This window comes from Narcine bancroftii, chromosome 13 (genome assembly GCF_036971445.1).
Source record: "Narcine bancroftii isolate sNarBan1 chromosome 13, sNarBan1.hap1, whole genome shotgun sequence".
Taxonomy (NCBI): Eukaryota; Metazoa; Chordata; class Chondrichthyes; order Torpediniformes; family Narcinidae; genus Narcine; species Narcine bancroftii.
In genome coordinates, this window is record NC_091481.1 from 54,570,407 (window position 1) to 54,582,834 (window position 12,428).

At 49.4% G+C, this 12,428-nt stretch overlaps 1 protein-coding gene across 11 annotated transcripts in view; it reads left to right on the forward strand.

Annotated features, from left to right (window-relative positions):
- LOC138748265 (trinucleotide repeat-containing gene 6B protein-like) overlaps positions 1–11,943 on the forward strand; it is a 220,343-nt gene extending 208,400 nt beyond the window's left edge. For all 11 annotated transcript variants that reach the window (XM_069908126.1, XM_069908127.1, XM_069908122.1 and 8 more), the window contains 6 exons: positions 4,793–4,939; positions 5,171–5,266; positions 5,920–6,129; positions 8,099–8,178; positions 8,472–8,611; positions 9,705–11,943. In XM_069908126.1, the coding sequence (XP_069764227.1) occupies positions 4,793–4,939; positions 5,171–5,266; positions 5,920–6,129; positions 8,099–8,178; positions 8,472–8,611; positions 9,705–10,074 (1,043 nt within the window). In that variant the 3' untranslated portion in view covers positions 10,075–11,943. The remainder of the gene's footprint in view (positions 1–4,792; positions 4,940–5,170; positions 5,267–5,919; positions 6,130–8,098; positions 8,179–8,471; positions 8,612–9,704) is intronic.
- The last annotated feature ends 485 nt before the right edge of the window (positions 11,944–12,428 follow it).

The window sequence follows — 12,428 nt, forward strand, 5'->3', positions numbered from 1 at the left end:
CTCCCGCTGCCCCTGCCTGTCTCCTCGCCCACCCCACTTCCGCTGCTGGCCCACCCCCCCACCCCCACCTTCGTCTGCCCGACTCCCGCTGCCGGTCTCCTCGCCCACCCCACTTCCGCTGCTGATCCTTCACCTGCCCGGCTGCCACTGCCGGTCTCCTCGCCCGCCCCGCTCCCGCCGGCCCCCTCGCCCGCCGGCCCCCTCGCCCGCCGGCCCCCTCGCCCGCCGGCCCCCTCGCCCGCCGGCCCCCTCGCCCGCCGGCCCCCTCGCCCGCCGGCCCCCTCGCCCGCCGGCCCCCTCGCCCGCCGGCCCCCTCGCCCGCCGGCCCCCTCGCCCGCCGGCCCCCTCGCCCGCCGGCCCCCTCGCCCGCCGGCCCCCTCGCCCGCCGGCCCCCTCGCCCGCCGGCCCCCTCGCCCGCCGGCCCCCTCGCCCGCCGGCCCCCTCGCCCGCCGGCCCCCTCGCCCGCCGGCCCCCTCGCCCGCCGGCCCCCTCGCCCGCCGGCCCCCTCGCCCGCCGGCCCCCTCGCCCGCCGGCCCCCTCGCCCGCCGGCCCCCTCGCCCGCCGGCCCCCTCGCCCGCCGGCCCCCTCGCCCGCCGGCCCCCTCGCCCGCCGGCCCCCTCGCCCGCCGGCCCCCTCGCCCGCCGGCCCCCTCGCCCGCCGGCCCCCTCGCCCGCCGGCCCCCTCGCCCGCCGGCCCCCTCGCCCGCCGGCCCCCTCGCCCGCCGGCCCCCTCGCCCGCCGGCCCCCTCGCCCGCCGGCCCCCTCGCCCGCCGGCCCCCTCGCCCGCCGGCCCCCTCGCCCGCCGGCCCCCTCGCCCGCCGGCCCCCTCGCCCGCCGGCCCCCTCGCCCGCCGGCCCCCTCGCCCGCCGGCCCCCTCGCCCGCCGGCCCCCTCGCCCGCCGGCCCCCTCGCCCGCCGGCCCCCTCGCCCGCCGGCCCCCTCGCCCGCCGGCCCCCTCGCCCGCCGGCCCCCTCGCCCGCCGGCCCCCTCGCCCGCCGGCCCCCTCGCCCGCCGGCCCCCTCGCCCGCCGGCCCCCTCGCCCGCCGGCCCCCTCGCCCGCCGGCCCCCTCGCCCGCCGGCCCCCTCGCCCGCCGGCCCCCTCGCCCGCCGGCCCCCTCGCCCGCCCCGCCCCCGCCGGCCCCCTCGCCCGCCCCGCCCCCGCCGGCCCCCTCGCCCGCCCCACCCCCGCCGGCCCCCTCGCCCGCCCCGCCCCCGCCGGCCCCCTCGCCCGCCCCGCCCCCGCCGGCCCCCTCGCCCGCCCCGCCCCCGCCGGCCCCCTCGCCCGCCCCGCCCCCGCCGGCCCCCTCGCCCGCCCCGCCCCCGCCGGCCCCCTCGCCCGCCCCGCCCCCGCCGGCCCCCTCGCCCGCCCCGCCCCCGCCGGCCCCCTCGCCCGCCCCCGCCGGCCCCCTCGCCCGCCCCCGCCGGCCCCCTCGCCCGCCCCCGCCGGCCCCCTCGCCCGCCCCCGCCGGCCCCCTCGCCCGCCCCCGCCGGCCCCCCTCGCCCGCCCCCGCCGGCCCCCTCGCCCGCCCCCGCCGGCCCCCTCGCCCGCCCCCGCCGGCCCCCTCGCCCGCCCCCGCCGGCCCCCTCGCCCGCCCCCGCCGGCCCCCTCGCCCGCCCCCGCCGGCCCCCTCGCCCGCCCCCGCCGGCCCCCTCGCCCGCCCCCGCCGGCCCCCTCGCCCGCCCCCGCCGGCCCCCTCGCCCGCCCCCGCCGGCCCCCTCGCCCGCCCCCGCCGGCCCCCTCGCCCGCCCCCGCCGGCCCCCTCGCCCGCCCCCGCCGGCCCCCTCGCCCGCCCCCGCCGGCCCCCTCGCCCGCCCCCGCCGGCCCCCTCGCCCGCCCCGGCCCCCTCGCCCGCCCCGCTCCCGCTGGCCCTGCTGGTTTCCTCGCCTGCCCGACACCTGCTGCTGGACTCCTCCCACCTCCCCACCTTTGCCTGCCGACTCCTGCTGCCGCTACTGGTCTCCTCCCCTTCGCCCACCCGACTCTCGCTGCCAATGCTGGTCTTCCTCCTGCTGCTGCCTGCTGGTCACCCTTCTGCCCTCACCCTCGCCCACCCAACTCCCGCTGCAGGTCTCCCCCCACCCGCCTGACTCCCACTGCCGGTCTCCACTCCCCTCACCCGCCTGACTCCTGCTGCCCCTGCCGGTCTCCGCCCGCCTGACTCCTGCTCCCATTCTCCCACTAGGAACTAGGGGCAAGGCTCACAGCTCCAACATACAATAAGTTGTAGGGGAGCCCAATGAAACTACACGTCGCTCTCTGAAATATCCATAATGTTAAGTGTAACCTGGATGTCTCAGTAATGTTTGTTTGAATTTGGTACTTCATCTAGACTGCGTAGACGTGTATATAAAGTGTTACTGCAGATGTTGTTATTCACTGCCTACAAAGAAGCACGGGAAAATGTATATAGACAATTCATTTACACGTTAATTATTCCATCTAAAAGAGTCGATGTCGATAGTCTTGAATATCCTGCAGCTTTGCGACTAGAATGTTAAAAACCCCAAGTGGCCAAGTAGTAGGTTCTTGTTAAATAGAAATAGAGAGCTTGGAGAGTAAACTGAAAGGGCGTGCGCACCATACTTTCACTCCCACCAGCACAGAGACATTTGTTGCCATAGCTTTGGCTTCCTTTTCTCAGGAGTTGATGGCTGACGACGTCACCCCGACTTCATCAGCCCGGGCCGCTTTCAGCTGCCCCAGACTGAGACTTGAAACAGGATATTATACCTCCTGGAGGAGGGTTAAATAAGTAGACTTCCTGGCTTCAGATGGCTGGTTTCAGATGGCCACCCGACAGCCACACAGGAGTATAATGTTAGGTATTGTGGCCATCTGAAAGCGGCTTCTGAGAGCAAAGTTGTTCCCCTCTGTTTGCGAAGCTCAACATGTTCATCCAGGGATGCTACTGAATTTTGCTACTTTGTTGCATTTTTGCAAAAATCCTATTTTAAAATATTTGTGTGCAAGCTGCTCTAACAATTCCTCCCAAACCACCTCTAAATGCTCTGTCACAAGACCTGAATAAAGACTTGTAACTCTTGGCGTAAGGTTGCACCTTCCTTGGAAGATTGAACATCTGTGGGCCATGACCTGAATTCATTGCTTTTTATATCCCTATGTGAAACTAAAATTACATTCTGTTCAATTTACTTGAATTGGTTGTAAATGCCTAAGAGCAGTTAGTGTTCATGAGGAAACACCAGGAATCCCATAGGACAGCCCTTCAGGGCAACTGGTCTTGACACGGAGAATGGTATTGTATTTTAAAGTCACAATGCAGCTGGTTTGAGGAGTTGGAGAACTCTGTCATTAATTGTACAGTAATAATTCACTGATTCTGGAAGCAAATTTCTAGCCAAGTTCATTCTTCTTCGCACACAGTAGGTGACTTGGAAATTAAATGACTGTTTAGGATCATTTTTTTGTATTTCTGGTATATCGCCTTCAACAAGGCCAGCATTTATTTACTGTCTTAAAAGTGACTTGCAGGATAGTTTCTGAGGGCATGTCATTACTTTGGTTCTGGAGAGTCCCACACAAGCCAGATTGGGCTGGCATGTATTTTTTTCTTATAAAAGTCTTCAGGGTACCTGCTGGATTTCTAAGATATTGTATTAATATGATGGTCTCTGCTAGCTTTTTAAATCTGGATTGGTTTAATTTATAATTCAAACTGCCCCATGGTGAAATTTAAATTTGTGTCTGTGGATTTCTATTGAAGACGCTGATTACTCTGGACAATGAAGGTTTTGTATCCTGAACATTTTATGTATTTTATAGATTCTGAGCTGGTCACAGAAATCTCCTTAAAGTGTTCCTATTACTTGTTTTTTTTAGATATAACCTATTTTTTGTGATTTCTTGTCATATTTTAAATCTACTAGTATATTACCCGCAAAGCCAGCTGTTTTGGTCAGTCCAAGCAGGCCTGCACGTGCACTCTGTGCAGAGGCTATGCATGAGTTGTTTTCGGCCTGGGCATGATAGATGCAGACTATAAAAGCAGCTCACATATACAGATGCTGTGCTTCACATGTTGATGCACGTTCTTCAGGCAATACCATAGTGAGTGTACTTAACAATAGCAATAGCATTTATTGTCTTCATGAAGAAGCAATATAGTAGAAATGTCTCGTCAATGTCTCAACAGCTGTGACACGTTCTGTTACATTTGTGGGGAGTCTTTGCATAAGGCTTAAAGACGCAGTGTGACTACTTATTAAGCAAGTCTATGTTGTAAAATTGGTGACCAAGACAAACCCTGGGCTCCATCATATTTGCAGTGCAACATGTGCAGTCAACCTCAGAGCTTGGCTCAGAGGCACATTGTGTGATTAAGCATGCTAAATTCAATAAAAGTTCATTTAAATATTTCTCCAATTTTTCCTGTGAAACGCCAAATCTGAAATTATCTTGGTGTTCAGCTTGAAGTTGTCTTATCACATTCCCTAATTTTTTTTTCCAGGAAGCAAACTTTTTGAAAAACATTGTCACCAAGTGTTATTTGTCCATTATAATGGCATCAGCGGTTTCTTTTTGTGAATTCTCCCGATCCCAGTGAAATGACTACATCAAAGTGGCTGTAAAAAGTGAAGAAGATTTCTTTGGTAAAAGTTACTACCTGTGCATTGAGTTTTTTTAAGTGAATGTAGACCACCAGAGAAGGCAGACCAGAAAATTGGGCACTTGGGTCAATACCTTCAATCCTATGCTGAGTGTTGCTTCGATGTCACTTTGCGTCTTAAATGCCAGAAAATAAAATTAATTGGTGATACATTCTCTATTTTCAGAGTTCCGCCCTGGGGAACCATGGAAAGGTTTCCAAAATATTGACCCCGAATCGGACCCATATGTGACCCCAGCGAGCATGATCAACAGCTCTGCAGCACCCCCATCCTCAGACTCGGAACATCAACTTCTCAGGGACAGGAGCACAGGTATGAGGGCAATATCTATTGGTTTTTTTTCTAGTATAAATGTTGCTTTGTATTTATTCTGAAAGACTAAAATGCCTGCTTTACTGGAATGGAGGATCCAGCACACCATCCCCAAGGAATGGCACTGGTCATTATAGGTGAATCGCAAAAGGAGGTTAATGTCGAACATTATTCACAAATAGAGTCTCTGAGAATCTCCCTAATCTTTGACAACACTTTTTTTGTCCACAGGGTCCAGTTCCTCCCTGAACACCTCGCTGCCTTCACCCGGTGCCTGGTCCTATAGTGCCTCAAACAGCTCCTACAACACCGTACAGAGCACTTCAGGTAGAGTATTGCACTGAAACATTCAATGTCCAAACTTTATTTTCCCTGTGACTTCTATGGCCATTGTTAACTGTTGTAACATTTAGTGTGTATTGTTTTATCAAAACAGTAAATTCATAATGAAGCAGATCAACAACTTTATTGTTTTATGCCATAATAAGGGACAACACAATGTCAATTGCTGGGTTGGGATAGACGGCAGATGAAATTTTGTTTTTATTACATGACAATAAATTGAATCTACATTGACAAAGCTATCCTCAATTTCCAATCCCAAACCTGCTGTCTCAGATATCTTGGTCCAAACCAATACTCTATATCCTACTGTACATGATTTAGTATTTGATCTTGAATCACTCATGGGAGCTTTATTAATACAAAATTTTGTTACTGTAACTTTGGTTTTCACTACAGGACTGAAAGGTGCAAAAGTTATGGAACTGATTATCTGTTTTATAATTAATTTCTTAAAAAGAGTCTGGAACATTGAAAATAGGTAGCAAAATTAAATTTTCTTCTGGATTTGTACCAACCTTTCATAATGACATCGATAAATTGCGACGTTGCTTGGGCCTCCTAGTTCGGGGATTTTAATCCACTCTTGCTGGTTCGCTTATTGCATTAATGAGGTCATGATCATGTTATTATTCCAGCCAAGTTCAGTGACTTCAAGTCTACATGGTCTCCAGATCCAATTGGACATCCCAGGATGTGGAAAAGTCAGATGTCATCTAAAAACACTAACCCGCCAACACGGCCGCCACCAGGACTGACCAACCAGAAACCTCCATCATCACCATGGGGCAGTGGAGCACCCCGATTCAGCAGAGGATGGGGTGTGCAGGAGTCACGATATGCCCTTAGTGCGTAACCTGACGCTTTTTTTTCACTCCTCATTGTTTCTATATCCGTTGCTGCAGTTAAAAGTTATTTTATTATAAAATTCATTCCCCTGAGGGTTATGGTGTGCATGCATAATTAGTGAGAGTAAATCCTGGGCTTTGAATCTCTATTCATGGCTGCTTAGCTCAACTTTATGCTGTCATGAATAGTAGAGTCCCAGACAGAAGGACCTTGGTGTACCTTGGCTTTTATTGCAATCTAACCACATTAAAACCTTGGTTGAACCACCACTGGATGCAATTAGCTGCAATTCAGGATGTAATTGTATGGGAAAGACATAGGAAGGTACAACCAGGATGTTGCTTGGATGGAATGCCTATGTGGATAGGCTGGGTCTGGTTTCCTTGGAATGGAGAAGGCTGAAGGGAACCTGAGAAAGGCATACAATGTTTTGGGAGGCATAAACTGCATTGGTAGTAAGTTATTTTTTCCCCCTTAACAGATGCATAAGACCAATGGTCACAGGTGTAAAGATGTTAGAGGTTTGGAGCACATTTAATTTTTTTTTAAAGTCCAGATGATAAGGTGGCGGAAGCACTTACTGTCATAACCCAAAGGAAGTGAGCACTTGAATAGTTAGCGGGTAAAAGGGATTGGTACCAATAGGTACTTGAGGGTCAGGATGGACGTGCAGGTGAAAGGACCTGTCACTGTGCTATATGACCTTGATTTGCTCTAAAGGACTGAGAAGTTATTGAATCCTCGAAGTAGAAGTCATCACTGAGTAAAGGATTTCTTGAGGAACTTAGCAGGTCAGATAGCATCCATGGGTAGAAGTGGTCAGTCATAAGGGGTCCTGACCTGAACTGTTAACTTACCACTTCATTCACCCAAGGATTCTCTCTCATCTGCCGAGTTCCTCCAGCATTTTTTTTGTCTGCTCAAGGTTCCAGCTTCAGCTTTTGCGTTTCTCAAAAAGAAGCCAGAGTTGGGGCTTCCCAGTTTTGCTAAAGTCAGTTGATTGCTGCTGCAGTTTGAGGAGATTTTGCTCTGCTTGTATTTGCCTGTATGTTCACAGTCATTCCAAGTCAAACTTGCTGAATAGTGGAGCTTGAAGGAGTTGGTGGCCACCTCTGTTTCTAATGTTCTCTGATATGTTTTGAACCTGGATTTGAAAAGTAACACTAGACAACTCCCCCCCCCCCCCCCCCCCCAAAAGGTTTGCTTCCTAAAATAAAATTGGGGATTATGATAGACAACTTTAAGCAGAATTTCAGATTTGCTGTTATCGCATAGGAAGTTTGAGAAACGTTAAATTAACTTTTATTGAATTTGCAGTTAAGCATATGTTTGCCACAATGTAACAGAATGTATCTCAACTGTTGTGATGTTGACGAGACATTTCTGCTGTAGTGAATCATCTTGAAGTCAATAAATGCTATTGTTAAATACACTTACTATGCTATTGCCTGAAGAACAGGTGCATCAACATACATTGAATCTGTAATCATTGTAATGCACAGCATCTGTAGATGTGAGCTGCTTTTATAGCCTGTCTGCATCTATCCTGACTAAGCATGCCTAGGCCTGAGACAACATTTGCATAGCATCCACACTGAGTCTGACCAAAACAGCTGGCTTGGTGGGCAATAAATAAAATATGACAGGAAATCACGAAAATAATTTGTATCTTTAACATTTTCCTAATGCACTTTTTTTAATGTAATTTTCATGATCAGCAGCCCAAAATCCATAAAATAAACCCTAAAGGGTTTAGGAAGCAAAATTTTCATTATTCAATGTAATTATTGGCTGCAAAGTATTTATTTGATGCATGGAGATGTACAAGCTTTTCCTTGAATTGTTAGTATCTAATAGCGTCCCAACTAATTTCAGTTTTTCTCTGTTTTTCCAATGTTTTTTTTTAAATGCTGTCTGTCAATTGCAAGAAAATTCAAGAAAAATGTACCTCGTCTCCTCTCTCTTCAGGTTCCAACTGGAGTGATGGCAATTCGAGTGGATCTGGTCGAGTCAGCTCCTGGCTTGTGCTTCATAATCTCACTCCACAGGTAATGAAATTAGATAGATCAATGGTGGGAAGCATGGTCATGCAACTCTATGTGCCCCCTGATGGGGTTATATTTTCTCCAGGATGATAGTTAAGTGTCACCTGGCTTGTCGTTTATTTATTGGCTACAACCAAGTTTTGAAAGTTACGTTTGTGTAGGCTCAAGTATAAAATATGTCTTAGATTGGTGACTGATACCACCATTAAAGAAGACTGTATACTCCTATCAGAAGCTTTGAGAAGCAGTAGAATAAAAAGTTTTCATTTAAATAGTTCAACATTGCTTCCTCTCAGATCGATGGCTCCACTCTCCGAACAATCTGCATGCAGCATGGCCCGCTGATAACATTCCACCTGAACCTGACGCACGGCACTGCATTGGTCCGGTACAGCACCAAACAAGAGGCTGCCAAGGCCCAGACAGCACTGCACATGTAAGTATCTGGCCATGAGGCAATAAAATTATTCCTCTGCCTGCTTCCTCCCTCGCCAACTGAATTGCCTTCTTGTCAGGAAGATGAGAGCAATGTAATCACAAACTGTTGACACCAGGCCTGCTCTCAGCATTGCGTTCTGTTTCAAATTTTGATGACAGGAAAATATATTCATAAAATGCACAATTTAAATGATTAAAATTACATCCAGAATGAGAAAAGAACTCTCTCCTGGAGCTCAAAACCTGCCAATATTAGAAGTACAAATAAAAAGAGAAAACTTTGGAAAACCCTAACAGCAGATTAACATCTGAAAGGCAGGTTAAAACCATGATAGAATGCATTTTATCAAAGTTCATAGCATTTTTGCAGATGCTAAAAAACAATCCACTGACTATTTCCAGCATTCCCCCCCCCCCCCCCCCCACTTCTGTGGGTTGTCATACCACATGTCAGGGTGGTGCTTTTGTGCGAGGTTGGTAATAGAATTATGCGCATCAGACAAAATGTGGCAACCATTGACCTTGTAAAATAGGAACTGGCAAATCATGTGTTGTGTTTATTCAGCTTCATATACCAGTTCTTTCTGAAGGATTGCTTGCCTCTTGGGTTGGTGAGTGAATCCAGTGATGACTGGTCTACTGCTGATTGAATCAGTCATCCCACTTTCAGGGAAAAACGTTAGTGGGAGGGGGAAAAGAAAATCAACAAATCCGGGCCACACGAGAATCTGGACTTCTCAAACTGTCGGCTTTTGCATGCATGCGTGCGTAAGTGCCGGAGATGCACAGCAGCAACATGCGGAAGTCACAGAAATGTAAGGAAGAATATTTATTTTTATTTATACTTAGATTATTAACAAAACATTCTTTCATATGAAATACAATTCAAATTTAGCTCTTTATTCTCCTTAAATTTGAATTTTAAAAGTACTGCCGAAGAATACGGTCAACGCAACCCTTGAGCAGTTTTAATTTTAGGACTTTTACTGTTAAAGAAAATGCTTTTTGTTCACCATTCAAAATTATTTTTGAATATTTTTATCCTCTTGTTTTACCTTTTAAAACAATTCTCTATTATTTTTATTTTGCAGGTGTGTGTTGGGGAACACTACCATTCTAGCTGAGTTTGTCAGTGAAGAGGAAGTCAACCGCTATTTTGCACAAGGTCAGTTATCAACACCTTCCCCAGGCTGGCAGACGCTGGAGACAGGACAGAGTCAGATGGATCCAGTCGGGAGCAGCCTTCATTCGTTCAGTGGCCGGGCCAGCCTGGGACAGTGGAACAGTGTCGGAGGAGTGGGCAGGGGTAGCGGGAACTTGGCAGGAACCTCGCTTTGGGCAACCCCAAGCTACACAGCAAGCTTGTGGGGAGCTCCAAATTCCGACGATTCACACCGAATGGGCAGTCCAGCGCCCCTACTTCCCGGCGACCTCCTGGGTGGAGGGGCTGATTCAATTTGAACTTTTAAGCTTTCAACCTTTGACCTGTGACCTCGTGAACTTTTTTGAACAGCAGCACTAATGTGTTTTTTTTTCAAACTGCAATAAGTTTCAAGACAAGTTTAAAGAAAAAAAGGAGAAAAAAAAGAAAAAAGTGAAACAAATTAAGGGGGTCATCCACAGTCTCTTTTGTGCACATAGACACCTCCCTCCTAATTTTCGGCTACTTTTTTTTAATCAAAAAAAATTTTAAAAATGAAAAACTATATTAAAAAAAAACATATCACACTTCAAAATACTTGAATCATGAACGCCAACATTAAAAATGTGAAGTACACTTTACCATCACACAATAAATAAGTTTTTTTAAATGGTAGTATAGTTTTTCCTTACATCTTTTTTTCCCCCTCTGTAATGAGAAGTTGTTGCAACAGGATATTTACTGAAAACACAAAACAGGCTTTTAAAAAACTTTTTTTTGCACTGGGCACGTTTCCGTCCTCTGACATACAATAGCGGAGACGCAGCAGAACCTCACGTATTAAAGCTAGTGATTGACCAGGACGGATATTGAGCCTAGCAGTCATCTAATAGAAGTACAAGTTGCAGGCAATTACTATGCACCCATACCAGTGCTGTATATTCCAGCCCTCTGGGGCTGGGGCATAGCAGTTGTGCACACCATTGTGGGATGGTGAAGGGTTGACATTTAGCACAGATTCTTAAACTTCTCCCCTGACAACTAAGTGTGCCACCAGAACCACCGCTAAATCAGATGGACCAGAGGGGTTCCATTTGATTTCTGGTCAGTGCTGAATTGGCTTTCCTTAGCCACAGAGGCTGCTGTGTTAGGGCTTAAACGGATTGCCATGATCCACCACTACCATTGTACATGAGCTGGTCGGAGAGTCAGAAGCGAAATCATTCATAGTTTCCATTCATTATGGCTGTCAACCGTCCTTTGTATGTGTGGCATTCAGGTGGGGACAGGGTTATACTTGGCTGCAATGCCCTCTGTGGTTGAATACCCTGGTCACGCCAGGGTCAAGGATGAATAATAGCTGCTTGGGCAAGGTTGCAAAGAACCAATAAAATGAGCCCAGTAAGAGATCATATTCAAGAGGGGGGGAAAAAATGGCATCTCAGCAGCATTAACCTCCATTTTCATCACTGGTGCCTCTGGTTGACTAAGGCTCTGGGCATGACTTGGGTAATCACTTCCCAGAGAGTTACAGTCTCTGATCCAAGGAGATGTTGTTCCACTCCCATTTTGCCCCTTGCATCTCATGTCCAACCAAAGGTTGTCTTAACTCGATTCATTTGATCATTAAGATGTTCCCAGCCCTTTGCTATAATGCTGCTTATTTTGCGCTCTATTTAAGGTTTGGTTACTATATTTTTCTGCAGAAAATTGTAACACATCCAGTGATACCAGCGCACAGTCCCGGTCACCCCTAAAATATGCGCTGATGAAGGTATTACCATACTGCTTCTGGTGTTACTTCATCATTGTACTGCTGGCGCTGTATGTGCTGTCAGTTTATCTTGCATCACTGTTTAGCATTGCAGTAGTCTCTCTATTTCCACTTCCTTCTCTCTGGGCTGTGCTGCTCTATGAATGCTACACTCAAATGACATAAGCACTTAAAACAATGTAGGTTAGAAAACTTAGTGTAGAGGTTTTCAAGTTAAATTTACATGTTGCACTCAGTTTCAAAGTGTTAGGGGGGACTTGCATTGTGTACTGTAACAAGCTTTATCATTTTGTAAAGGGGGGGGTGTTCCTGGCAGGTCGGTCATTTCCCTGCCCCATCCCCCTTGAGGTATTCAAAACACTTAGCTAATCCAATGAAGGTGTTGCCGTAATTTAATAAAAATAACTCCTCTGAATATAGTCCTCCCTCCTTTTGTATATGTTTTTGTTTTTTTTAATCTTTGAGCAGAAATGTAGCTTTCCAATTGGCTTGGCTGGCTTGAGCCTTCCTATGTTCACCTGTACTGCCTGTAAATCGACACTTTCACAATATGGCTTGTCGCCACCCACAAAGCCTCATTTGGCACAAGCCTGCGAAACTGGTTTACAGCCAGCTGTTTACATCCCACAGTCCCCAGCATCTCCAATCTTAAAGAGCTTCTCTGTGACTGCACAGGGATTTTGGAATAGGACCGAGTACTGGGGACATCTCTGCTTACGGCTATAGTTACCCTTACTGTGTGCAGCTCACTTTCCTTTCCCTAAACCACGCAGGTTATTTCTTTGAAATTATGGTCCATCTGTAACGGCAAGGCATTCTGTGGCCATTATGTGTACTTGCTGACCTGAAGTATGCAAACAAATATTGCTGTAATCTTGGGTTTAAGGTTACATTCAGACT